This window comes from Loxodonta africana, chromosome X (assembly GCF_030014295.1).
Source record: "Loxodonta africana isolate mLoxAfr1 chromosome X, mLoxAfr1.hap2, whole genome shotgun sequence".
Classification (NCBI taxonomy): domain Eukaryota; kingdom Metazoa; phylum Chordata; class Mammalia; order Proboscidea; family Elephantidae; genus Loxodonta; species Loxodonta africana.
In genome coordinates this window covers 162,555,855-162,581,819 of record NC_087369.1, presented here as the reverse complement: position 1 = coordinate 162,581,819, position 25,965 = coordinate 162,555,855, and the positions used below count along the sequence as shown (strand labels likewise).

Here is a 25,965-nt window from a genome sequence, read left to right as displayed (position 1 = left end):
ACAAAGCCCGATTCTGATAGGAATGGTGCCAGCCCGACACTGGGAGCAAGACAATCAGATCTAAGGGGGGAAAGCAGAAAAGTGGTGAGGGTGCATCTCTGGGGAGTCACGGAGAGAAAAGCTGGAACAGGCATTCTTCACAGAATCAAAGAGGAGCCTAGAGAGCAGCACCCTGGGGCAGATGACGGGGCGAAATTTCTAGGACAGTGCCACCCCTGACAGTGATCTGGGGGACACAGCTCTCTTTCAAAACACCCCGCCCCTCTCCTCTTTTTTTATTTTTTTAAGTGTGGTAAAAAAATGTACAGATAGCAAAACATTTGCCATTGCAACATTTTTTTTACAGGTACAATTCAGTGACATTAACTACGTTCATCATGGTGTGCAACCACCTCCAGGAGCAGTTTCCAGATTTTCCCACCACCGTTAACAGAAGCTCAAGGCTTCCTAGGCAATGGCTTCTCCCCTCCCCCCTGCTTTTTAAAGCGATCAAGGATAAGGATGGCCCCGCAGGCAGAACGTTCAGAAGTCACGGGGCTGGGAGAGGGTGGTGCACATGACACACTGCTCCTGCTTGTGCAAAGGAAAGATTCTGTCTTTATGTAAAATTCTGATATTTTGTTCCTCATGGAATTCTTGTGCATGAATTTTAATTTTTTAAATATTGTACTAAAATATCATTTATCTTGATTATGGTTAAGTGCTACGACTGCTAACCAAAGGGTCGGCAGTTCGAATCCGCCAGGCGCTCCTTGGAAACTCTATGGGTCAGTTCTACTCTGTCCTATGGGGTCGCTATGAGTCGGAATCGACTCGACGGCACTGGTTTATGGAGTTTTTGGCGACCTTTCAATTTTATGCCAGAGGCCAGTGTCTCAGCCTCACCCTAGCCCTGGCAAGAATAACAACAACAAAAACAGTAACAACCACAACACATGCCTGACCTGAAGCAAGAACTGGGGCTTTACAGTGCATCGATTAGGCACAATTATAATCAAAGCTCTACTACAGAATTTGTGAATGAAATGAATGATTTCTGATATGTCAGTCACAGGAACTTACAACTGAAATAAAATCATAAATCTCTATTAAAGCAGAAAAAATAGTAAAGTGCCACAGTGAATATGAAGTTAATGTTCAAATGAATTTGGAAGCTGTTTCTAAAATACTGGCTTTAAGATTTTTGTCTATCATCTATCCATCACTGGGGGGAAAAGTCTGATTTTTAAGAGTTCACAGGTAAATTCTTTTGCTTTATAACCAAAACCAAACCCATTGCCTTCGAGTGGATTCAGACTCATAGTGACCCTATATACCCAAAAAAAAACTCAAACCCAGTGCCGTCAAGTCGATTCCGACTCATAGCGACCCTATAGGACAGGGTAGAACTGCCCCACAGAGTTTCAAAGACCCTATATAAGCACCACTCAAATTAAGATCAAATTATTCAAAAAGCAGTAAAATAGCATTTTCTTATTATCGTTTTAAGTTGTCTGAGGCACAAGATTATTTAGAGCTTCAGGGTAAAAGTGAGTTGTATTTTCTAATGAATATTTAATTTTGTATCATTCCAGTGGCCCCAAATGCATGTTTTCAAAGTTAGCTACCCTTATAGGATATGCTCTTTCATTTCTGTTCATTTTGTTGTTGTTGGGTGCCTTTGAGTCCATCCCAACTCATAGCAACCCTATAGGACAGAGTAAAACTGTCCCATTGGAAACCCTGGTGGTATAGTGATTAACAGCTACAGCTGCTAACCAAAAGGTCGGTAATTCAAAGCCACCAGGCGCTCCTTGGAAACTCTATGGGGCAATTCTACCCTGTCCTATAGGGTTGCTATGAGTTGGAATCCACTTGACGGCAACAGGTTTCGTTTGTTGGTTTATAGGATTTCCAAGGCTATAAATCTTTACGGAAGCAGACTGCCCACATCTTTCTCTTGCGGAGTGGCTGGTGGATTCGAACTCCTGATCTTTTGGTTAGCAGCCAAGCTCTTAATCATTATTCTACCAGGGCTCCTTTTCATTTTAGAAATGAGAAAATAGACTTAGAAAAGGGTCCTTAGCACACAAACCCTTTTGTAATCCAGCCCTGGTTTACCACTGTTCTCCAGCCTCATTTCCAGGCTGGGTTAACCCTCCAGGTGGTCTTCATTTGGGCCGTACAGAAATGAAGTTTCCTCAATCATGCTGTTTTAAGTCTCTGGATCTTTGCACACATTGATTTCAATGTTTGCAATGCAATGCCCTTTCCTGACTTTTTTGAGTCCAGGGAATTCCTACCCATTACAAAAGCAAAACAGAACACCCCAGCTCAAGGGTCATCTCCTCCAGAAGCCCCAGTCTGAATAGCCACTCCTTTTCTGTGCTCCTGCAGCACTGTGCCCTGTGACACTACACACCCACACTGCCTAGTGACTGTTTACTTACATGTCTGTCTACTCTTTAGATTTCAAATTCCGTGAGGGCAGAGTCCATGTCCGTATGAATCCTCGGTGCCTACTGCAGAGCTTTGTGTCATGTAACAGACACCCAACACCTTTTTGGTTGAATCATCATTGGTACCTCTCTCCCCCATCAAACCCACATCCTATCAGATCATTAACAGATCATTAGGTCCTGTACGTTCAACCACCAAAATATTTCTCAAATCCAGCCACTTTTCTCCATCTTCCCCACCACCACTGGCTCTAAGACACCATCCTCTCTTACCCGGGCTAGGTATTGTATCAGCCTTCTAATTGGTCTTTTGCTTTTTTCCACTTGTGCCTTTCCAATCTATTCCCCAAACTACAGCCAGAATGGACTTTCAAAAATGCACCTCTTTATCATGTCACTTTCTAGCTAAAAATCCTTCAGCGGTTTCCCATTTTTCTTAGAATAAAGTCCAAAGTTCTTAACTTGGCCTACAAGGCCCAAATTTCTTGTCATGGCCTAAATTATGTCCCCCCAAAAATGTGTGTATCAATTTGGCTGGACCATGATTCCAGATATTCTGTGATTTTCCTATATGTTGTAAATCCTGCCTCTAGGATGTTAATGAGGGATGGGCAACAGTTGTGTTAATGAGGCAGGACTCAATCTACAAGATTGGGTTGTGTCTTGAGGCAATCTCTTGAGACATAAAAGAGAGAAGCAAGCAGAGAGACGAGGGGGGGGCGGGGGGCGGGGGGCGGGGGGGCCTCATACCACCAAGAAAGCAGTGCCCAGAGCAAAGCACATCCTTTGGACCCAGGGTTCTGAGCGAAGAAGCTCCTAATCTGGGGGAAGACTGATAAGAAGGCTGTGAGAGAAATAAAGACTTCCCCTGGAGCTGATGCCCTGAATTCGTACTTTTAGCCTCCTTTACTATGAGGAAATAAACTTCTCTTTATTAAATTCACTTGTGGTATTTCCATTATAGCAGCACTAGATGACTAAGACACTTCTTTAGCCTCATCTCTTTCCCTCCGTCTCCACTTCTCTATACTTATCCTAGCTTCTTTTGGTTTCTCTAACTTGCCACTCACCCTCCCACCATAGGGGCTTTGCACATGTGCTTCCTCTGCCTAGCACAGTCTTCTCTTTCTTTTTCTCATAATTCACTCCTATTCGTCTTTTGGACCTTAGCCCAAGTATTGCTTCCTCAGGGAAGCATTTCCTGACTCTCTTGAGTCCAAACAGCTTGTTTTTGCTTAATGTATGTCTTCCCCACTCAGTTGTCTTTACCACTGAAGTCCCAATGGCACATGGGAGGCTCTCAGTAAATATTTGGTAACAACTTACTAGTAGTCCATGGTGATAGAATGGAAAACTGACAGAGCCAGCTCCTTTGGAGGGATGCACTCTGCTTTCCCCATCTGCATAGGACCCTCTAACTACACACACCTCTCCAGGGGAAATGTTCTATAAGTAGGGTGCCCTTGTTCACACGTGATGCTAAAACTAGGACAGGCAGAGGACAGGCTGAACAAACGGAGACAGGAGCAGGGACCAAGCCAAGGGTTTCACGGTTCTTCTGCTTTAGGGGCCTAAGCTTCAGAGCTCTGAGATGAGTCGGCTCCTTAAACATGTTGTGTTGGTATGTTTGTCGTATATCACAGAGTCTGTTTGTCAGGGAAAATGTCTTCAGCAACTTGAAGCCACCCTTATTAGCATCCTACTTCCCAAGTACTATTCATTATAATGATACATTTTTTAACTTAATAAACTCATAGAAATGTCTTTATTATTAAGGGAAATTTTTTCTCATTAGCCAGAGAAAGGGCAAAATTCTCAACCATGTCATATCAGATAGCTTTTCATTTTCGAGTTTCTTCAGTCTTTCCATTCTCTACAGCTTCTATTTCATACCTTCCCCACTGTCCTCAAACCTCTTCACCCTCACCCGCCCCTTTTAAAGGGTGATTTCACCTCTTAATTTACCAGGAGAATAGAGGCCATCAGAAATTCTTCAAATTCTTCCCCAACACCCTCATTCCCACCCCATCCCATCTTGAATGGATCTATATGGATCCCCACCTTTTCATCTGCACTCCTTTCCTTGGGGAAGGGGATCCTAAAGCCCTCCATTGATATCCTGACTATTCTTTCCTGCCCACTAAGGAGCTTGCCTCCATTACTTATCCTACTCTTTTCCGTGGCTTCAATATCTTCCCCCATACTAGTTCTTTCCTGTCAACTTTTAATTGAGCTGGTCTTTCCCATCTTTAGAGTCCCTGTGTGGTGCTAACAGTTAATGTGCTTGGTTGTTAACCAAATGGTTAGACGTTCCAGTCCACCAGAGGTGTTGTGGAAGAAAGGCCTGGTGATCTACTTCCAAAAAACCAACCACTGAAAACCCTAGGGAGCACAGTTCTACTCTGACACACATGAGGTCCCCATGAGTCAGGGTCGACTTGATGACAACTGATGATTCCCGTCTTACAACATGTCCTCCCTCGACCTCACATCCCTCTCTAGCAACCATTCTATCTTTTCCCTCTTTGAGATCAAACTTTAAAGAATTGCCTACACCAGCTGACTTTACTTCCTCAGTTCTCAACTACTCTTCGACCCACTGAAATCTGGCCTCTGTCTCCACTTTTCCACTCAAACACTGCTTTTGTCTAGATCACTAGTCACCTTTCTATTATTAAACCCAATTTAACTTTGTTTTCAGTCCTTATCTGTCACAGACATTCAGCAGTATTTATCATTGTTGGCTACTTCCCCTGCCTTGAAAAACTCACTTCCCTTGGCTTCCAGGACATCACACCCTCCTGGTTTTCCTACCTCCCTGGCCACTTGATTTTTGCTGGACAAGCCTTCTTTATCAAAACTCTAAACGTAGAGTTCCTTGAGGTATGGTTGTGCGTAGCTTTCTCTCTCTACCCTCTCTTTGGGTTGATCGCATTCATTTGTATGGCCTGGGCATCAATACTCTTCTCTAATGGGTTTCTAATCTGGGTATATGATTAGAATTCAGGGGAACTATAAACTTGAATGGATAAAAACATAGCTATTTGTTTTCACTAATCTCTAATGATAATTTAGTATTTCTCCCAGTTATGATTTCAGGCATTTTTATCTTGGTCATTTTGTATCTGCAGCATTAAGCCTAGTGCTTTAGTCATCTAGTGCTGCTATAACAGAAATACCACAAGTGGATGGCTTTACCAAAGAGAAATTTATTCTCTCACAGTCTAGTACATTACAAGTCCAAATTCAGGGTCAGCTCCAGGGGATGGCTTTCCCTCTCTGGCGGCTCTGGAGGAAGGTCGTTGTCATCAGTCTTTCCACAGTCGGGGAGCTCCTCAGGCACAGGGAACTCAGGTCCAAAGGACACGTTCTGCTCCTGGTGCTGCTTTCTTGGTGGTATGAGGTCCCCCAACTCTCTGCTTGCTTCCCTTTCCTTTAATCTCTTGAGAGAAAAAAAGGTGGTGCAGGCCACACCCCAGGGAAACTCCCTTTACATTGGATCAGGGAGGTGACCTGAGTGAGGGTGGTGTTACATCCCACCCTAATCCCCTCAACATAAAATTACAATCACAAAATGGAGGACACTCACACAATACTGGGAATCATGGTCTAACCAAGTTGATACACACATTTTTGGGGGGACACAATTCAATCCATGACATTCCACCCTTTGGCCCCCCAAAAATCACATCCTTGTAACATGCAAAACATATTCACCCGTCATATCATAGCAAAAGTCTTAACTCCAAGTCCCAAATCCAAAAATTCCTCTTCATCTGTGATATCTAGAATGCAAGTTATCTGCTTCCAATGGTACAATGGTGGAACAGGGACAAGCTAGACATTTCCATTACAAATGGGAGAAACTGAGGGGAAAGAAGGAATAACAGACACCAAGCAAGTCAGCAGAACACATTACATTAGCCCTCAAAGCTTTGAAAATAATCCTCAGTCCTCTGAAACAATTTACCCAATAACCCTTCCCTCCAGCCTCTAGGTATTGGCCACAGTCTCTGGATTCTGAGTGGAGGCCCCTTGGCCCTGGGCTTCAGCTCTGCCTTCCAGGCTCATTGGGACAGCAACTCTGCTCCCTGGCTTTAGGGGCACCATTCTCCCAGTCCATCTGAGTGGCAGCTCCACCCTTAGAAACACCAGAGGCCATGGTTCCACCCTTAGAAACACCAGAGGCCATGGCTCCACCCTTTGAAACACCTGAGGTCCTGCCCATACCTTTCAAGACTGAGGCAGCTCAGCTGCTTGTGTTTTCCTCAGCTTCTGCTTCCTGGTTTCTTGGCCTCTGGGCTCCTTGGGCCTCACACCTGCCTCCCATCGACACCTGCCCTGCTGGGGCAAGTGTTCCAAAGCCCAGTAGGTCCACCGATAAGTGCCCGGAGGCACCCCACTCTGTCAGGAAGCCTCCTGCGCACAGGCACTCAGCTCTCTCACTCCGTGGGTCGGCTCCAGCACAGTCTTGCGCAGGTCTCCTGGTTCTGCTGCTTCTGGTTCTCTGCTGTTGCCGCTTCTCTGCTGTGCTGGTTCTCTGCCGCTGTCGCTCCTCTATCCATTCACGGTTTCAAAACTGCTTCCGCATATTAGGTATCTGTCAGAGCAGCACCCCACTCTCTCGGTACCAAATTCTGTCTCGTCGTCTAGTGCTGCTATAACAGAAATACCACAAGTAAATGGCTTTAACAAAGAGAAATTTATTCTGTTACAGTCCAAGTAGGCTAGAAATCTGAATTCAGGTGTCAGCTCCAGGGAAGACTTCCTCTCTTTGTTGGCTCTGGAAGAAGGAAGGTCCTTGTCCTCAATCTTCCCCTGGTCAAGGAGCTTCTCAGGGGCAGGGACCCCGTGTTCAAAGGATGTGCTCTGCTCCTGGTGCTGCTTTCTTGGTGGTATGAGGTCCCCAACTCTCTGCTTGCTTCCCTTCCCTTTTATCTCTTGAGAGATAAAAAGGTGGTGCAGGCCACACCCCAGGGAAACTTCCTTTACCTTGGATCAGGCAGGTGACCTGAGTGAGGGTGGTGTTAAGATCCCACCCTAATCCTCTCAACATAAAATTACAATCACAAAATGGAGGACAACCACACAATACTGGGAATCATGACCTAACCAAGTCGACGCATATTTTTTGGGGGACACAATTCAATCCAGGACACCTCATATCTGGCATATAGGAAAAAAAAAATATAGGAGCACTCTATAAATGTTGAATAAATGAGTAAGTGGACTGAGATTCAGCCTGATGGTTAAAAGCAGCTCAATAAACAGGTACACGAACTACTCAAAATCTTAATTTTATTCAGAAAAATTCATAAAACTTATGTTCCAGGATGATTTAACCCCTATAATATAAGACTTAAAAACTACCACAAGGCTGCAAAGTGCCTCCTTATCATTTAATAAGGAGAAATAGTTCTTCAGTTTCTAGGGCTATCCCATTTTCCCCTACCTTTTCTAAATACATTCCTCTGTGCTTAATAATGCCTCAAATTTGGGGTATGAATTTGATAGAGTATTTAATGTAAAAGAGGAATAAATGATTGAAAGTCATTTGGTAAACTTTGTCCACAGAAGTTTATGCTTCCCCATGGTGAGCTGATGATGTCAGACTATGACACAAAATGATCTGATGTCATAAACCCCTTAGAATACACTGAACCATATAAAATACTGTGGTTGCCTTGGTAGGAGAAATATTTAAACAAAGCCAGGGACATGACTCTCTTCATTTATGTCCTCTTTTTGACTATTTGGATAAGTAGTTGTTTCAATACAAGCCAAAGTAATGTATCTTCTACTGTATCTCATACCATATCTCCAACTATGTCTCATTCTGCAGGTACGTGCTTAACCTTAAAGCTTATAAGTTATGATCTATTATAATCTGCTTTCAAACAATTAGTCAAGCTGACTGTGTTTAAGAAATCTGCTGTTTCTCTGATCTTACCATTAGCAGGTCTTCAAGAATTTCTAGTAGCTGATAGTTTTACTTTTGGGTGAAAATCAAAGCAACATATAAACATAAAGAGTAGAGACTTATGGTCCCCCTTCACCCCCCTTCCCGACCCAATCCACCTAACCCCCCAAACTAGGTAATACTATGTGAATGAATCTGGCATGGGACCTAACACAGTAGATTTTCAACAAGGATTTGTTCTTGGGCCATCCCCTTTCCCATCACACACATTCACAAACACATTAACACTCAAGTGTACTTACACATACATAACACACACACACACACACACTCAAAAACCTAGGTTAATGGAGTGATTTAGCAATAATGCAGAGGTAATCAAGGCAATGCTACTGACTAGCCAGAAATACCTCTCAGATCTGGCTTCTAGACTGTGGCTGGGGATGGGATAGAGGGAAGAAAATGACAGCGGAACGCTTACCTGGCTTAAAAGAAAAAATTTTTTTTTACTGAAGAGACTTAATTTTGACCTACTATAGCTTTTTTATAGCAAACTATTATCACAATGGAAAAATACTTGGTTACTTAACACATTCTCTGGATACAATCTCTTTGACAGGAGCCACACGACTTCAATCAATAGAAACAAAAATGGACAGTTTTAGGAGACGTCTACTCGTTATTATTGTTGGTATTATGATCATAGCCTTTATGTTTACCTGCTTTTGTTTTCTCCATAATAATTGTATGACCGAGGATATCCCCAGAAGAGACATGTAAGTTTTACACCTTTCAATTAAGAATACAAAGTGTGCGTGTATACATAAATCGAGGTTTCCTTGCTGTTGCTGTTACTTAATGTTAACTTTAGGCTTTTAAAGAGCTACCAGCCTCTCCTAGGTGAATGCTTTCACTAAATGATACCAGCTCTTAAATATTTTTCAAGTATATTAACGTTAGCCAAAGCTATCTCCCATTCAGGGTTCAGCTGAGCCCTGGGCTATTAATTTCCTTATAAAGTGAGTCTAGCAAGAGGGCAGGAAGATGGAAATAAGAAAGGAGCATGAAGAGGAGGGGGAGAGAAGCAATTGGGTCTCTGCATCCTAAAGATAATAAAACATTTTGGGAAACCTTTGATTTTAAGATTGAATACCATGACAAAGTGTTCAATGTTGTTGCTCTGATGATCTCATGATCTCAGTCCCTACCTTCCCTATAGAAGGATCAGGCTGGCCCTGATATATTGGTTCCCTAAGAATTTCCCAATCCAAGGACTGATGATTAAAATGTCATATCAATGCTCTATTCCTTTAGCTTGGGGGGAATATTGTGAAGGTAAACATGGAAAGATAGATAACTGGATGGTGTAGATATGGTAGGAAAACAAAGACTTTGTTCTAAAGAGCTTATTTTTTCTTGTGTCAAGTTATTGGCTTTGACTTTTTTTATAATATTTTAATTTCTGGAATAAATGAAATGCACATTCTTTCTGTCTCTTTGGAAGCAGTAGATACTAAACAATTTTGTATCGTTCCATATGTAGTTTATGTGATTATCTAATGGGGATGAAAACATAAAATACTCTTAAGACAAAGAAAAAATTATGCAACATGACTACATATCTGGAACCTGAGTCATTGCTTCTGCCACACTTCAATTCTTACTGTGTTCGGTTTTCCTATAGAGCCAAAAAGACACCAAAGTTCTAAGCTGACACAGTATCCTGTGTTTTCTGATGATAGCAATAATATTCTTTTATTTTAAAGTAGCATACTCCTAATTTTCTATATTTTCAGGATCAAAAAAGAAGGGATAGCAGCCAAATCATCTGAATTACCACCCAGTGGATCAAAGACATCCAGTCCATGCAGTCCAGAAAAACAATCCATGCTATCCTGCATAGACAAGTCATCTGAGCCATTGAGTCCACAAAAGTCATCCATACCATCCAGGGCAGAAATGCCACTCAGGCCATCGAGTCCAGAAAGGTCATCTATACCATCCAGTGCAGAGAAGTTACGCAGGTTATCAAGTCCAGAAAAGTCATCCAGACCATCCAGTGGAAAGTTATCCAGGCCACCAAGTCTAAAAAAATTACTCAGGTCATCCCGCCTAGAAAAGTTATCTATGACATCTGGTGTAGAAAAAAACTGTAAGCTAACTCATACCCGTAAGCAAGTCAGTCAAATCTGTTTATCCTATTCAGATAAGCCAGTCAGGCCACTTTGTCCAAAAAATAAAATCTGGCCACTGGAGTCATCCAGTCTACCCAAACTGGCCAAACCACCCAGACATCCAAATCCAAAAAGGTCAGGTAGTAGAGATAAAACAAACATGTTATCTAGGTCTCAACTACCCAAGACTTGTAGATGGTATAAGGAAAGATGCCTTGTTTGCAGAGCTTCTGAGCCTTGGCTTGAGGTAATTTCTGAGGCAAAGAACAACATTGCCCAAACCCCACCATTTTCAGGGGAAGGGAAGCATTTATCCCAATCCTTTTATTCCACGGACAACGCATTCTGTAAGGATGTGAGTGATAGTGATAAGATGACACATGACAGTGATAACGACAGTGATAAGGAGATAACCATCATTTGTAACATAAAGCACAATTCTCCCTGTAGCCACTCAAAATAATTAAGGGCTCAATAAAAATAAAATCCAACTATGAAGACATAAATTTATACCAATACTATTTTAAGCTCACTACCCTTTAAGACGCTTATAGCGGAGAAAATCTACCAATAAAGGGAAAATCCACATACACTCACATTTGAGATTAGCTCTATCCATCTTGGAGGGAATGTACTTGAAAAATAACAATAAAATGCATGGCACAACAAATGACTATTATTGTGTTATTATTCCATTTTAGAGGCATAAGTCTTTTTCAACATACCTTACTTAGATCTGGTCACTGAGATGGAAACCATACACAGACACACTCCTAGAAAGGAACTGGAAATATGGATACCGTAGACTGCTCTTTCCCTTGGGCTAGCCCTCAATTGAAGTCCCAACCTCATTAAGTTTATGTATAGTCCTTTCTGTGTAAGACTCTCTTCTTCTAAGTGCCTAGTGCTTGGTAGCAGTGGTTGTTTGAGTGCTTGGTGGAAATAGCCCTTGTGTGCTTGATTCTGGATGAGTTGAGGTAACTCCTGATAGCCATTATTCCCAACACCTGCTGTGACTGCTACCTAAAGGGAGGGCCAGGGTGTTGTTCTAGCCTGCAGCATCCACACTTGAAGCTCCACAATGTCAGTCTAAGTGTTTCAGTCTTCATAACTCTCAACAAGGCTTTTCATTACCCTTCAAAATGGTAAAAGGGTACGCATTCTCAAAACGTTCCAGCTGGAGGTCTGCTCATTTTACCCACATGGTACCTCCCCTCTCTGAATTAGCAGGGGTGGGCAGCCAGGAGCAGAATCCTGGAGTTATATCCTTTAACTTCCCCACTGATAAGATGTTAATTTCACCCTTCTTCCAAGGGAATGGCTGAGAAAAGCTGACAAAATCCAGGATTCTATAGCCTATATTCCAGTAGAGTACAGCTGATCCCACATAACTTGTAGCTGCCATGTATTGATGTGTACTATTTGTCAGACACTGTACTAGTCCCTTTATATCTCATGGGTTCCAAGGCCACCCTCAAGTTTGCATAAACGTCACTGTTCATGAAAGCCCATTTAAGTCTCTGGATGTGAAGTTTTTATTGATATCTGGTCACATAGGCACGTCATGCTACATGACCAGCTGTGGCATCTGAAACCCAGGAAACCAACAATGAAACTAGGTGCACATCAGTCTTGAAGTCTGTGCAAAGTAATACTGACAAGCTGAGATGGCACGGTCCATTGCTCCAGGTGTACCAAACACAATCGTCAACCATTAACATAAAGAACATGCTGAAGTCCACATTCCCAGGGGTCAGCCAAGATCAATCATGGTTTAGGTTCCCTTGGAGACATGCAAGGACTGAACCACCAGACTTGTTGTGTTAATGCTTTGCTCATACTTTACATACGCCCAAAATTCCCCACTATATGGAGGATTATATGAGTAAACCGAGGCTTAGAGACATATTGTAAGGTAACATCTAGTAACTGGTTGAACTGAATCTATGGCTGGCTGATGCTTAGTCTTTCATTATACTGTAATGCCCTGTCATTACCAGCTACTAGGGGTACCTGATTATTCACAGATCACCCAATCTGTTGATGGCAGCAAAATCCCTACCTGACTTTTAATCAGATTTGGGCCATTCTCCTATTCTGCCAGGGCATATAAAGGTGCCCCATGTTCTTCCAGACTTGACTTCCCGATGGCCTCTGCCTCTACGCAGGGGTGTCCCTGGGCCTGTACCTATAAGGTCGTCGTCAAATTCACAGGTGGCTCTAAGTAGCTGTTCACGCACAAAAATATTAAGAGATGGCATATGCATTAAAAAAAGCATTGTGGGAACTACAGACTTGATTTCGTACTAGGAATACCCATTTTAAAAGGACAAACTGGAAAGGAATATGTTGTCGATTGTTCTGGGCTAGAAAAGCCTGCTCTTTTTAAAAAATTCACAAATAGAAGTAAAAGTTCTGATCAAGTTTTTGAACTTTGTTCTGGAAAATTTCAGACAGATACAACAAAAGTAGGAACGAGCAGTATAATGAATCCGTATATACCTATCACCCAGATTCAACAATAATCACTACATGGCCGATCTTGTTTCACTTATATCCCTATCCACTGCCCCTACTATATGTATCTCTAAAAGATAAGAACTTCTAAAAATACATAAACACAATACCTTTATCTCACCTAAAAATTAACAATAATTCCTTAATATCAATGATCCAGTCGGTGTTCACATTGCCCCACCAGTCTCGTTTTTTTAAAAAAATCAAAATGGCAATTCCACCGCTTAATCTGGCTTTGTATTGTAGGATGATTTTGGAGCTAATCCCAGCTGCCACTAGCCTGGAAAGTAGCCAGAGAGAAATTGTATGGTTTTCGGTTTAAATTCAACTGACGTCTTGGTAGACAAAGCTAAATAATCGAAGCTCTATTCTCTTTCCCATTTTGAACCTAGAGACGTGTAATACTTTAAAAGCTGTGAATATTAATATCTAATAAAAATGGCTAACTGCCAGTGACAACCAATGATAATGACGTCTAGGAACAAGTTTTATCTGCATGAGTATGTATATTCCTTTTTAAACCGCACTTAATTATAGAGGAGGAGTCTACAGAATATCAAAGCTCATTCAGGATGCAAAATTCTAAGTGCATTACCGGGGGCTTCAAACATAAAATCAAAAGAGAATATGCACCATGAGTCAGAGAAGAATTTTAGCAAAAAAAAAAAGAATTTACCAGTGAAAACCTGCCCAGGCAAATAACTAAGCCCTGTCACTCCAATAGACAGAAAGTCCTTGGCACTTCTTAGAAATGACTAAAGTGACTTAAATCAGATGCCCGGATTTATATAATAGAGTCCTGAGTTTCTGCTTCCTGTTCTTCTTGCAGCATTGTCTCATCTCTCGTGGCACCTTACTCCCTTCTCACCTGCTGTTTCTTTCCCCCATTCAGTAAGAGCCAGGGCCATATGCTCTCTCTGCCCAAGGTTTCCTTCCATTGCCATTCTTCAGAGAGCACTGTGAAACCAGTTTCAAGTCTGTCTCTGCCCCTCAGGCCAGTCCCCCCTCTCTTTTTGTTGAATCCATCTTGCTTACAGTTGTCTCCAACGTTCATACTCTGCACCTGGCTATAGGACTGAGATGCGTTATATTCGTTCCTTTTCCTCAGTATAGCCCTTTCTAAAAATCTATCACTTAACAAAAAGTACTGACAGGTCAGATTTTAAACATTTCTCTCATGTATTTTCTTTGTGGAATTATATAAGCGTGGAGTTGAGAGGATGCTCTATTCTACCCTCCTGGGGGAAGAGGGAGCTGTGGAGAGCTGAGAGAATGCTCATTCAGCAAAGAAAACCACTCTCTCCCAGGTGCAGGGGGTGAGGCCACAGAGAATTGATACACCTGGTGTAGGATGGTTATGATGGTGTCAAACCAGAGCCTTACTCAAAGGCTTCAGCTCTGCCAGCTTCCACAGTCCTGCCACACTCTGTACATTCCCAAAGTTTTTGAGGCTGCAAAGAAAGGGTCTTGAAATCAGAGCAGGAAAAAAGCTCTGTGGGAGTTTCTGCCAAAAACCTCCTTCATTGTAACTCATATACAACCTTCAGTTATTCCTGTACTGCTGTAGCCTTGGGGAACAAGGGTTAAGCAGGATTAATTAGTTTCGTAATTATTTATATAATGCATAGAAAGAGCCATTGTTTAAACAAACAAGGGCTAATTATAGCCTACATGTAAGGACTTTCAGATAGTTTTACTTGTTTAGAATTATTTCCTAAACAATTACTTAGAATTATGTGCCTGAATTAAAAAAAAAAAGTGGAAAAAATTGCCAGAAGAGATGAGGAAATAATTGGTCATCTATCTGCAATATACAAATATCTTACTTTACAAAAAAAGAAAACATAGGATCATACTTTTATTGACATTTTCTCTGAATTGTAGATATTAGCTGATCGTAAATATTTGTCAGATATCCTTTAAGGATATCACTTTAAGGACTAAGGCGCACCTGCCCCAAGCCATGGTGTTTTCAATTGCTTGATATGCATGTGAAAGCTGGACAATGAATAAGGAAGATTGAATTATGGTGTTGGTGAAGAATATTGAATATACTGTGGGCTGCCAGAAGAATGAACAAGTCTGCGTTAGAAGTACAGTCAGAATGCTCCTTAGAAGCAAGACTTCATCTCACATACTTGGACATGTTATCAAGAGGGACCAGTCCCTGGAGAAGGATATCACGCTTGGTAGAGGGTCAGGGAAAAAGAGGAAGACCCTCAATGAGATTGACACAGTGGCTGCAACAATGAGCTCAAGCATAACAATGATTGTGAGGATGGCACAGGACCAGGCAGTGTTTCATTCTGTGGTACATAGGGTCGCTATCAGTTGGAACTGACTCAACGGCACCTAACAACAACATGCTGATCTCTTGTGGTTACTACAGGAAATAACAAGAACATATCACATATGCACTTAACTAAGTTAAAAGTGGAGGGGGTGGAGATAGCTATTACAGGACCATTATGCCAATTGCTAGCCTAGTGGATTGTCAGCAAACCAGCCTAGACTCCTGGACCCTAATTCCAACCACTTTTCTTTTTTCATCACTGTCATTATGTACTAAACTATAAAAGTCTAAAATAGAGATTTATGGTTCTCTAGAGCTTTAAACTACTTTTATGGTGCAACCAGTCTCCCAAAGAACACCTCCCTGCTTATTAGCTAGATACAGGACTGGAAGGAAAAAATATTCTTTCATGACCACAATATGCCATGGGTCCTAGATACATGCCAGATTCTGTCATTTAGTTTCTTTGTCTAAAACTCAAATTTTGTTGTACACATCTGTGGTATCAGAGAGTATGGATTAAGTTTTACTCAAGCATACAAGGCCTCTGAAAGTCTGCCACATAAACATTCACATTGAAAACAATTTTGTAGGAGGAAACACAGGAGAAACCACAAAACCCAAACCTGTTGCCATGAAGTCAATTCCAACTCATAGTGACCCTATAGAACAGAGTAGAACTGTCCCACAGGGTTTCCAAGGCTATAATCTTTATGGAAACGGACTGCCACATCTTTCTCCCACAGAGCAGCTGGTGGGTTCAAACTGCCAACCTTTTGGTTATCAGCTAAGTGTTTAACCACTGTGCCACCAGGGCTCCTCTTCCTTCCCCACAGGAGTGACTAATCACATTGTTCAGAGTTGAACATGTATTAGGTCACACTTTGCTAGTGGGCAGTGCTCTGGAGTCTTCATCCATTTTGCTGGTTGGGTAAGTGGACTGGAGTCGGCTTGGAAACCCTAGTCATCTCTCTGTGTACGTGTCTCTCTCTCTAAGCAAACATAAATATGCAGGTCAGTCCCAAGATTACAACTTGAGTGGAAACTCTGAGGCTCCTCTCTTAAGCCTCAAGTGTAAACTGCATCCACGACCTACCTCTTAACAACAGTCTGTGTTGGGTTATTGAGTCTTGGCCAGACATTAATCAGTAAGTCATTCGTTTATAATCAGTATTTTGTTTTTCATTTGGCTATTGAAGAGGAGTTAGTGGCCCTGAAAACCCCAAACAAATTCTACCCAAGAGCCACAAGCCCTGGCCCACAGTACTTGAACTACTTTTGAAGAAGCTCTGCCAGGAAAGTTTTTTTTTTTTTTTTTAATATGGTGACATTTGTTATATATTCATGGTGCTCCGACTACGGTACTGAATATACATAGAATTAAAACTAGTCCATCTTTGCCTCCAAACAGCTTCTATTCTGTGGAAGACAGCCCACATGAAATAAATAAATAACCTGTACTAAAATTAATACAGAGGGAAAAAATCAAATCTTCAAAAATGGAGCCAATAATAGTAAAACATGCACTATTCTAAAATCGAACTATTGCTGTGGGCACACTGAAGCTCTCCTACTCAGAGTCATTTCAGTTGAGGGTTTTTACCCACACTTTAAGGGTAATAGCTATTGAATTTCTAGAAAAAAATTTTACTGTAGCAGCTCATGAGGTGAGTCCAAAAGAGGTCTCAAGGATAGGCTAAAAGTTCTTGTGGTTGTCTGGGGTCAGTGGAAACATCCCAGCCCTCACAGTAAAGTAAAATAGTTATTAACAGTAGGAGATTGCTTAGTAGTTATAGAATGACAGTTACCAGAGAAATAGCCTAATTATTAATTATGACTTATAGCTCAGCAGGAGTTGAGACATTACCAGTCATAGTCTGAGTACTGTTCTGCAGGAAAGGAGCTAATTAACTTCTTGTGAAGAATGACAAGACCATTGTATGTTTGAAGTTCAATATTCTATCTGGTTGCCTGGGTGATTCTGGAAAATATCAGAAGTATGTGCAATGGGAAGGAAACAGTTTACTCTAAATTTTAATGAAATGTACGGTGTAAATACTTAATCTATTTTATAGGTTTAGTCTTTTTTATTTATGGGTATTCCCTGCTCACCCCAAGACTGATTAAGAAGATTCTTATAAGCCATAAGGGTGATAGTATGGTGTGGGGAGGGTGGAGGAGGGAGAGGGTGTTGAATATTGAAAAGTAGGCCCATTGGGGCAAAGAGGAAACTTGGCCCTTCCCACAACTGTAAAACAGTAGGTGCTGGGCAGAAAAGTTGTCAAAGTGTGATTTGAGTGGCAGTAGGCAGGTGAACCCTCCCCACATGGAAACCCCGGTGGTGCTGTGGTTAACAGCTATGGCTGCTAACCAAAAGGTTGGCAGTTTGAATCCACCAGGCCCTCCTTGGAAACCCTACAGGGACAGTTCTACTCCATCCTATAGGGTCCCTATGAGTCAGAATCAACTCAATGGTGACAGGTTTGGGTTTTTTAGGCAGGTAAACCCTCCCCACACACCGAACTAGTTCACTTATTGATACTTGAAATTCCATCGCTATAGACTCATTAGGAAACCCTGGTGGCATAGTGGTTCAGTGCTACAGCTGCTAGCCAAGAGGTCAGCAGTTCGAATCCACCAGGCGCTCCTTGGAAACTCTATCGGGCAGTTCTACTCTGTCCTATAGGGTCGCTATGAGTCGGAATCGACTCGGCGGCAGTGGGTTTGGTTTTTTTGGGTTTTTTTATAGACTCATTACTTTGGCTTAGCATCACTCATTCTCTGTGGTTCTTTATAAACATCAAAACACTTTTCCAAAAACAAAAACAAAAAACACCAGTTGCCATGGAATCGATTCAAAACACTATGGTTGTTGTTAGGTGCCGTCGAGTCGGTTCCGAATCATAGCACCTACAGTACAACAGAACGAAACACTACCCAGTCCTGCGCCACCCTCGCAATTGTTGCTATGTTTGAGCCCATTGTTGCACCCACTGTTTACTAATCCATTTCATTGAGGACAATGAATGAACAATGAATAAGGAAGACAGAAGAATTGATGCATTTGAATTTGAATTACGGTGTTGGTGAAGAATATTGAATATATCATGGACTGCCAGAAGAACAAACAAATCTGTCTTGGCAGAAGCACAGCCAGAATGCTCCTTAGAGACAAGGATGGTGAGACTTTGTCTCACATACTTTGAACATGTTATCAGGAGGAACGAGTCCCTGAAGAAGGACATCATGCTTGTTCAAGTAGGACAGATTAAGTACTTGCCAAATGGAATTACAAATGCTAGAAATTGAGCCAGTAAGAACTATATGACTTAAAAATAAAACAGACACCAACAGAGATATTAATTAATTCAAGGTTGGATTTGATTATTAAGGGGAGTATGCATCTCTATCGCTGCTGGGAAGAGAGCCATTTTTAATGGATTTTGATGGCATCTTGCCTAAGTCTTAGTACCTAAATGTTGGACTGAGTGAGATAACATTTGAATTAATCAGTCAGGAAGACTGGAGGATGGTGCAATCTGCTATTATTTTAAGCAGTAGAAAGTGGTTGAAATTGGGCTGTGGAGTATCACAAAGGTTTGTTAATTTTCCGATCTGAACCTTAAACTCTATTCTTTGACGCCTCATGAAGCCCCATTCCCTTCCCCTATTGCCCTTTCTCAAAAATAAAGCTTTGCTGAAAGCATAGAGACCCTGTCACTCACAGGCATCCAGTTTAAGTCAGTGGATCTAAATCACTCTCTCTCCTCTCAGCCTTCTTTCCCGTCTCAGAGGATGGAGAGTCCCTCCTCCCCTCCCAAACTTCAGCCCAGTTGTTGTCTAGTCCTTCTCCTCCCGTCTCATTTCACACTCAAAAAAACCAAAACCAAACCCACTGCCGTGGAGTCAATTTTGACTCATAGTGACCCTATAGGAAAGAGTAGAACTGCCCCCATAGAGTTTCCAAGGAGCCCCTGGTGGTTTTGAACTGCAGACCTTTTGGTTAGCAGCTGTAGCTCTTAACCACTACACTACCAGGGTTTTCATTTCACACCCAGCTTCTTCAATTATCTTCCTTTCCTAATATCTTGAGCTTCTCCTTTCTACAGAACCTCTCCCCTCCACCCCGCTGTTATTTATGCACAGGTCTTTTTTAGTTTGGAAAAAAAATTGCTTAATCCTGACAGCCCTCCTAGCTATTATACAACCTCTTTTCCTCCTTCCACCATGAAGCTTTGCAAAGGAAACCTTTACTCCTATAAACTCCTGCCATCTGGCTGTCAGTCCAACTGCCATTGAAACTGTAGTCTCAAAGCTCCGGCAGGATTTCCTGAGCATTAAATGAAATAGCTTTTCTCAATTCTGATTTCCCTTGGCCAAGGTTAGATTTTTGAGTTTTAGAGTATCTTATACTAAGCTTTAATAACACATTTTCTATACATACTGGACATTTCCATTTGAAGATCTTGTTACTTCAATATAGTTAAAATCAGACTCCCAAATTTTGCCACTAATGTTCCCCAAATGATTTTCCTATGTATGATGGAAAGTAAGCTCTATGAGAGGAGGGATCACATTACTCATGTTTATTGCTATAGCTCCATCACCCTGCTTGGGTATAGTCAATGCTCAATAAACACGTGTTAAAATAAATCAATGAATGAACGTCATTCTTCCACTCACTGAGGCTTAATTCCTTAGAGCACTTTTGGATTCACCTCTCTCCTTTGTCCTATATACTAAATCAATAGTCAAATCTTGTCAATTATGCCTTCCAAATATAGTGATTAAGACTATGAATTTGGAGTCAGGTGAACCTGTTTAACTCTTAGCTCTGATACTTTTCTAACTGTGACTTTGGTCAAGTTACTTCACCTCTCAGTTTCTTCAGCCATGAAATGGGGATAATAGTAATACTTATCTCATGGGGTTAGTGAATAAACAAGAATAAACGAGATAATATGTATAAATTGTTTAGCACAGTGCCTGGCACATAGCAAGTGCTCAATAAATGATAGCTGTTAAAATGATTTTTCACTCCTTCTCCAGGTGGACTCACACTCCCAAGGGAGGCCTATTTACTACTGCTACATCTTTGCTGTTTCTCTTGGCTAAAATGCTCTCCTTCCTTTCTGCCCATTCAAAATTTCAAATGATTTTTTATTTTTATGAAAATATTGCATGTATGTAGTTTAAAAAGTTAACTGATATTACAAGGCTTATAAGGAAAAAACAGAAGTTCCTTATCCTATTCTTCCTCACTCCTGATTTGTGCTCCTAGAGGCAAGTACCTTTCCTTAGTTTAGCTGTTTCTTATGGTATATCAACTTATTTCTAAGTATTATACTGATATATCCTTAGTATTAAGTAATGAGTTCTTACTATGGAAGATAAAGATTCAGTCTTCTTACACCATATCCTGTTCTCTGTCTATCCTCCGAACATTTTGGTAGGATGCAGAATGCTGAATTTGAAATAATTTCCTCAGAATTTTGAGGGCCAAACTACAGCTTAGTGAACTCATTGTGGGTCCCTTCCATTGTGCTAAAAACAAACAAAAAAAAAACTTTTTAATGGTTGATTTTAGAACCTTGCCTATGTCTGACATCATGATTGCTAGAATACACCTGCTTCCCCTTTTTGAAAAGCAAAACAGTATTAGCTCAACCTCAGTCCCCTTGGACTTCTGCCGTTCTCCATGATTACTAACTTCATTTGTCAGTACCCTGGGATGTAATTAATATGGGCTATTTGGAGCACAATAACAGGGAGCCCTGATCTCATCTGAGGAAGTGACATTTAAGCTGAGATCTGAAGGAAGAATAGCAAAGTAGGGTGAAAAGCATTCCAGCAGAGATGGTTGCATGTGCAAAAGCTGCCAGGAGAAAAGGAGCTTTGAGAATCCCAGGGATGAAAGGTGGCCAGTAAGGTAGAGCCTGGTAAGTGAAGGGGGGGAGTTGCCCACCTGAGGCTAAGGAGGATGGCAGGGGTCAGAGAATCCAGAGCCTTGTCTGTCATGTTAAGGCAGGATTTTGGACTCGATCCTAAGAACAACAGGAACTCCGATACTGAAAAGTCCTAAGGAGGGGAGTGATTTAATCTGATTTGTGTCTTCCAAAGATTGCTGTGGTTGCAGTTTGGAGAATGAATTGGAGAGGGCCAGTAGTTAGGAGGATCTGGGCGAAACTGGTCTCAAATAAACCTTAAAGGCCACCTTGAAAGGGAGAAAGAAACTTCAAATGGGCAAAAGGCAGTCTGAAGGGGTATGTTGGAAAGCTCTGGCAGTGACAGTAGAATTTCTTCAACTTGCTGATGGCACGGTGATTTAGATGCTGATATAATAACTTCCGTTTTCCTCTTTCATTAGAATCACGTGGAAGAAGTGCCTCCTCCACACTGTTCCCCTCCTGCTGGATCCCTGAATTCCCGACCCATGGACTGATTCCAGAAGCTTTGCTCCCCTCCTTCCCAAGAGTGGGCTGCATCCAGTGCCCTGGTGGTTGCTTGGCCAATGTGCAATGGTGGGATTTTTGAGGGCTTGAGGTAGAAAGAAGGTGGGCAAGAGCAAGGAGTGGGGGGAGGAAGGGGTGGAATAGAAACGAAGGTTGTCTGAGTGGCTTGCACTCAAAGGGGGCAGCAGAATTGAAATGGTCCAGGAAGGACTCAAACATCTTTCCCTTTCCTCCTTCTGACAGCAAGCATTATCTCTAGTCAAGATGGTAAGAAGGCCAAAAGAGGGCTTCCTCTGAATTCCTACCTGGAGGGCTGGGGATTCTGCTGCAGTCAGCTGATACACCAGAGGAGGCGGTGTCAGGTGCCATGGATTCGGAGAGTTTAGGCAGGAGGAAGTTAGTTTTTACAGCTGTTTATGGAGTCAGCCAAATAAAACTGCTGGCTGATGGTCTGCTCTTCATAGTCATCGACGACAGCTTTCTACGACACCTGGGATTTCTTTGGGAACTGTGAAGAGGCTCTGAAAAGAACAAAAATAATTTCTCCTTGTCAAAAAAAAAAAAAAAAAGCCCACAAAGGAAAGTGCCTCTAAAGGCTGTGCTTCAGAGTAGCTCTGATTTCAGGTTGAGTTTGAATATGAAAAAAAAAAAATCACCTTGACTAATTGTTTTTGTTTTGCTGAGTATATTTTGATTTGTATTGAATTGCATTTTTATAGTCACGCAAATTAGTCTGGACCCAGGAGTACAGACATTGTGCTGAAATAAATTAGGAAGTGTTGTAGGGGAAAAAAACATCACAAAGTTTATTAACGCAAAAAGATAATTTTATTCAGCATATACTCAAAAAGACAAAAGTTGAGAAGCGGACAAGCATATGCTGCCAGAGCTAATGTCTGCCTGAGTCCAGAGAATACTACAGAATGGGAATACGGACAAGCATGCTGCCACAGCCACGTCTGCCCAAGTCTGAGGAACGTTGCAGAATAAACAAGAATGGGAATACGGACAAGCATGCTGCCACAGCCACGTCTGCCCAAGTCTGAGGAACGTTGCAGAATAAACAAGAATGGGAAAACGGACAAGCATGCTGCCACAGCCACGTCTGCCCAAGTCTGAGGAACGTTGCAGAATAAACAAGAATGGGAAAACGGACAAGCATGCTGCCACAGCCACGTCTGCCCAAGTCCCAGGAAGGTTACAGAGTCATCAGTATATACTAACATTACAAATGGGCAAAACCACTGAAAGCTTCACCTTTTCACAGACTGGCTAGGAACTGTGATCTTACATTTTGAATTGTCCCTCTCAACAATCACTGGTACAGGGTTCAGTAAGGATAGTCAGGAGGGTCTTCATTGGTCCAACAAATTTCTATTCACTAAATGTTAATAGAAAAAGATAAGAGTGGGAATTCTTTTGTGTTGTCTTAGGTGAAAGGTTCCCTAAAAAATATTTTCCTAGGTTATCCTATCTATTGTCTTTATACCTCAGGGCCCAGTTGATGTGTCCTTGTGAGTCCCTGTGGGCCCAGCTCCAGCTGGGTCACATTCTCTATAGTCAAGGACCGGGAATAATGATTCCAATATTATTTTCTAAATCAGAAGACAAAGAGAAAGTGGAATGAGAATAATACATGAAAATATGACCAACAATACCGCTATATCTTGGGGGATCCAAAACTCCGTTTTTAGGCTGTAGCAACAAGACAATATCAAGCATGACAGAAAACTGCAAAAATTTTCCAGGTCTCTCTCTTTTTTTTAAAGTTCTCTTTGAGTCTATTTTTTCCCCATCATTTAACAAAATGTTTAACAAAATATGCACATGCTTCACTAGTAAGCACCTGCTTTTCCAAATGCCTAAATTAAGGTTTTTATTACGTATGTTTTTTTTTTATGATATATCGTGTTTTAGCCCTGGTGGCACAGTGGTTGAGAGCTCAGGCTGGTAACCAAAAGATCAGCAGTATGAATCCACCAGCCGCTCCCTGAAAACCCTATGGAGCAGTTCTACTCTGTCCTATAGGGTCACTGTGAGTCGAAATGGACTCGACAGCGACGATGGATACTGCGTTTTATTAATAAGGGCTATAGATTTAAGCCTGGAAGGAACGACAATACTCTCCTCCATCCCCAAATTCCAGTTATCTAGAACAGTATTTGCCATGTAGTAAGTATTCAACAAATAATTAGGGAATGGAATTACAGCAGTCGCTGTGCTCAATAAAGGAAAAGCCAGAAAACAAAGTTTTTCTATTTGAAAGGGAAGCTTCGAAGTATTAGATAGCAAAACCTTAGATCAATTTTGTCAATAAAATAAAACATCCTAATATCTGATTCGCATACGCCTAACATAAATCTTAAAAATCATTAAGCCTAAATGTGAGCAAACGGGAGGAACCACAATAGGGGAAGAACTGGAAACATGTGGTTGCTTTTGGGCCCTCTCCACCCACGATTACTGGTGCGTTCTTTTTCTTAGAGTGTCCTGCACTTTCTCACCGACCTCCCCCTCCACCCTGGACTTTGCCCATTGGCCTCCCAGGTCAGGTCCTCTCAAGCCTACCGACATTTCCAGGCCCAGTTTACTCTCTTGTGCTTTAAGAAAACTTCCCAGGCCCCCTTTTCAGCTGCGATATTGCCCTCCCCTACTTCCCTCAGCACTTTGAACCTCTGCTCTAGCAGCCATCGCATTCTAACTTTTAGCATTTGCTTGCCTGTATCCCCAGACTACACTGTTACTTCCCTGCTGGGGAGGTCTTTCAGTAAATCGGTTGTGTCCAGCCCCTAGCACAGGGCCTTCTACAAGGAAAATGCCCAGTAAAGGTATGTGGAAATGGATCTAAGCTGTAGAGGGGAAAAGAAGTGCCTGCGGCCCACCAGGCAAGACCCTTCACGCCCTGAGTGGGGCCCTGGTGTGGCCGGCCCTGCCCCCCCCCCCCCCCCCGGCTCCGGGCGGGCCAGAGGATGTGGCACACAGAAGGCACGTGCAAATGTCCCTGCCGCTCCTTTTAATTGTTTTTTCTGTACTTTCATAGGAGATCCGGAAAGTTCTCCAACAGCCTCGGGCGGTGCAAAAGGGGTGAGGTGGGAGGAGGGGTGCTCAGTTTCCCAGCAATTCTAGACTCAGCTTTCATTTTGCATTTTCAAAGTTTCACAGAGTACTAAGCTCGGGGCCAGCGTCTAGAGGGTTTCCCAGGGCGCAATTTTCGCGTCCTCAGGAAGGGCTCCCAGCACTCGGGGCTTTGCCTAATTTTCCCTTTTCACATTTCTCACCGCGGGGAAGCTACCAAGCCCTCCTGGCCTTCACTTCCAGCCTGTGCAGGGCACCATGGTCCGGCCCCGCCGTCTCGGCCGCTTCCTTCTTCACCCTTCAGAGCAAACACCGGCCAGGCGAGAGGGGGAGCTCCCAGTCCGCAGCACGGGAGAGTTAGGAGGGGGGGACTGAGAAACTACAATTCCCAGGATGCCCGGGGAGGAGGGCGGGGCGGGGGCGGGGCCAGAGGTGGGAGGGGCTGAGAAATCCCGCCCCGCTGCGCAGCAGCAGCGACACAAAGCCTGACTTTACTACCTCAGAAAAAGTGGAAGTGAGAGGGCTGAGGTGGGGAGGCAGAACGAGAGGAGGGCGAGCCGCGGAGGTGGAGGTGGCGATGCGGTAGCTGTGAGGCGACCCATGCCTTCCGAGATGAGAAGGGGCGCCTTTCATAACTAATCCCCGCGCGCGCAGTCCCTCCCGTCCGCCCCGTGCCGGGCTCTCCACAGTGTCCTGCCGCTCCCCACTTCTCGCTCTGAGCCCGGCGCCGCCCGCCAGGAAGCAGGGAGCCCGGCCGACTCGCGGCGGGCGGGCGGGCTGCGCCGTGGCTCCGCAGCCCGGGTGCGGGACTAGCGTGCGGGGCAGCGCGACTGCCGCGGCCCGACGAGGGGCTGGGAGCGGCCCGGGCGACGGAGGCGGTGGCTCCCGCCCCAGCCCGGGAGGAGTGGCGAGCTGAGGCGCGGGCTGCCGCGGGAGGTCCGCCGTGCCCCGAGCGGGGCGGCAGCCCGCGCGGCGCTGGGAGGTAGAGCACAGCCCGGGGGGCCGAGCCGGCGCCCCCTCCGCGCAGAAGGAGCTTAGCGCGCCGCCGGCAGCCCTCCCCCGCGAGCCTCTGCCGGGTCCAGATAAGGGGCGCGGC

The 25,965-nt window shown here is 43.1% G+C and overlaps 1 protein-coding gene and 1 long non-coding RNA gene across 3 annotated transcripts; one reads left to right on the top strand and one right to left on the bottom strand.

The window, feature by feature from the left end:
• Positions 1-3,202: 3,202 nt before the first annotated feature.
• On the bottom strand, positions 3,203-25,203 carry LOC135228804 (uncharacterized). 2 transcript variants are annotated; one of them, XR_010319663.1, is made up of 4 exons: positions 25,073-25,203; positions 23,284-23,389; positions 22,100-22,315; positions 3,203-7,096 (listed from the first exon to the last, which is right to left on the bottom strand). It is a non-coding gene; the product is annotated as an uncharacterized LOC135228804 (long non-coding RNA). The 2 variants fall into 2 exon arrangements; XR_010319664.1 differs by lacking the exon at positions 23,284-23,389.
• On the top strand, positions 8,157-10,995 carry CXHXorf66 (chromosome X CXorf66 homolog). Its single transcript, XM_064277967.1, has 3 exons — positions 8,157-8,242; positions 8,976-9,134; positions 10,155-10,995. Exons 1-3 carry the CDS (start codon positions 8,157-8,159, stop codon positions 10,993-10,995), a joined length of 1,086 nt encoding a protein of 361 aa, XP_064134037.1.
• Positions 25,204-25,965: the final 762 nt, after the last annotated feature.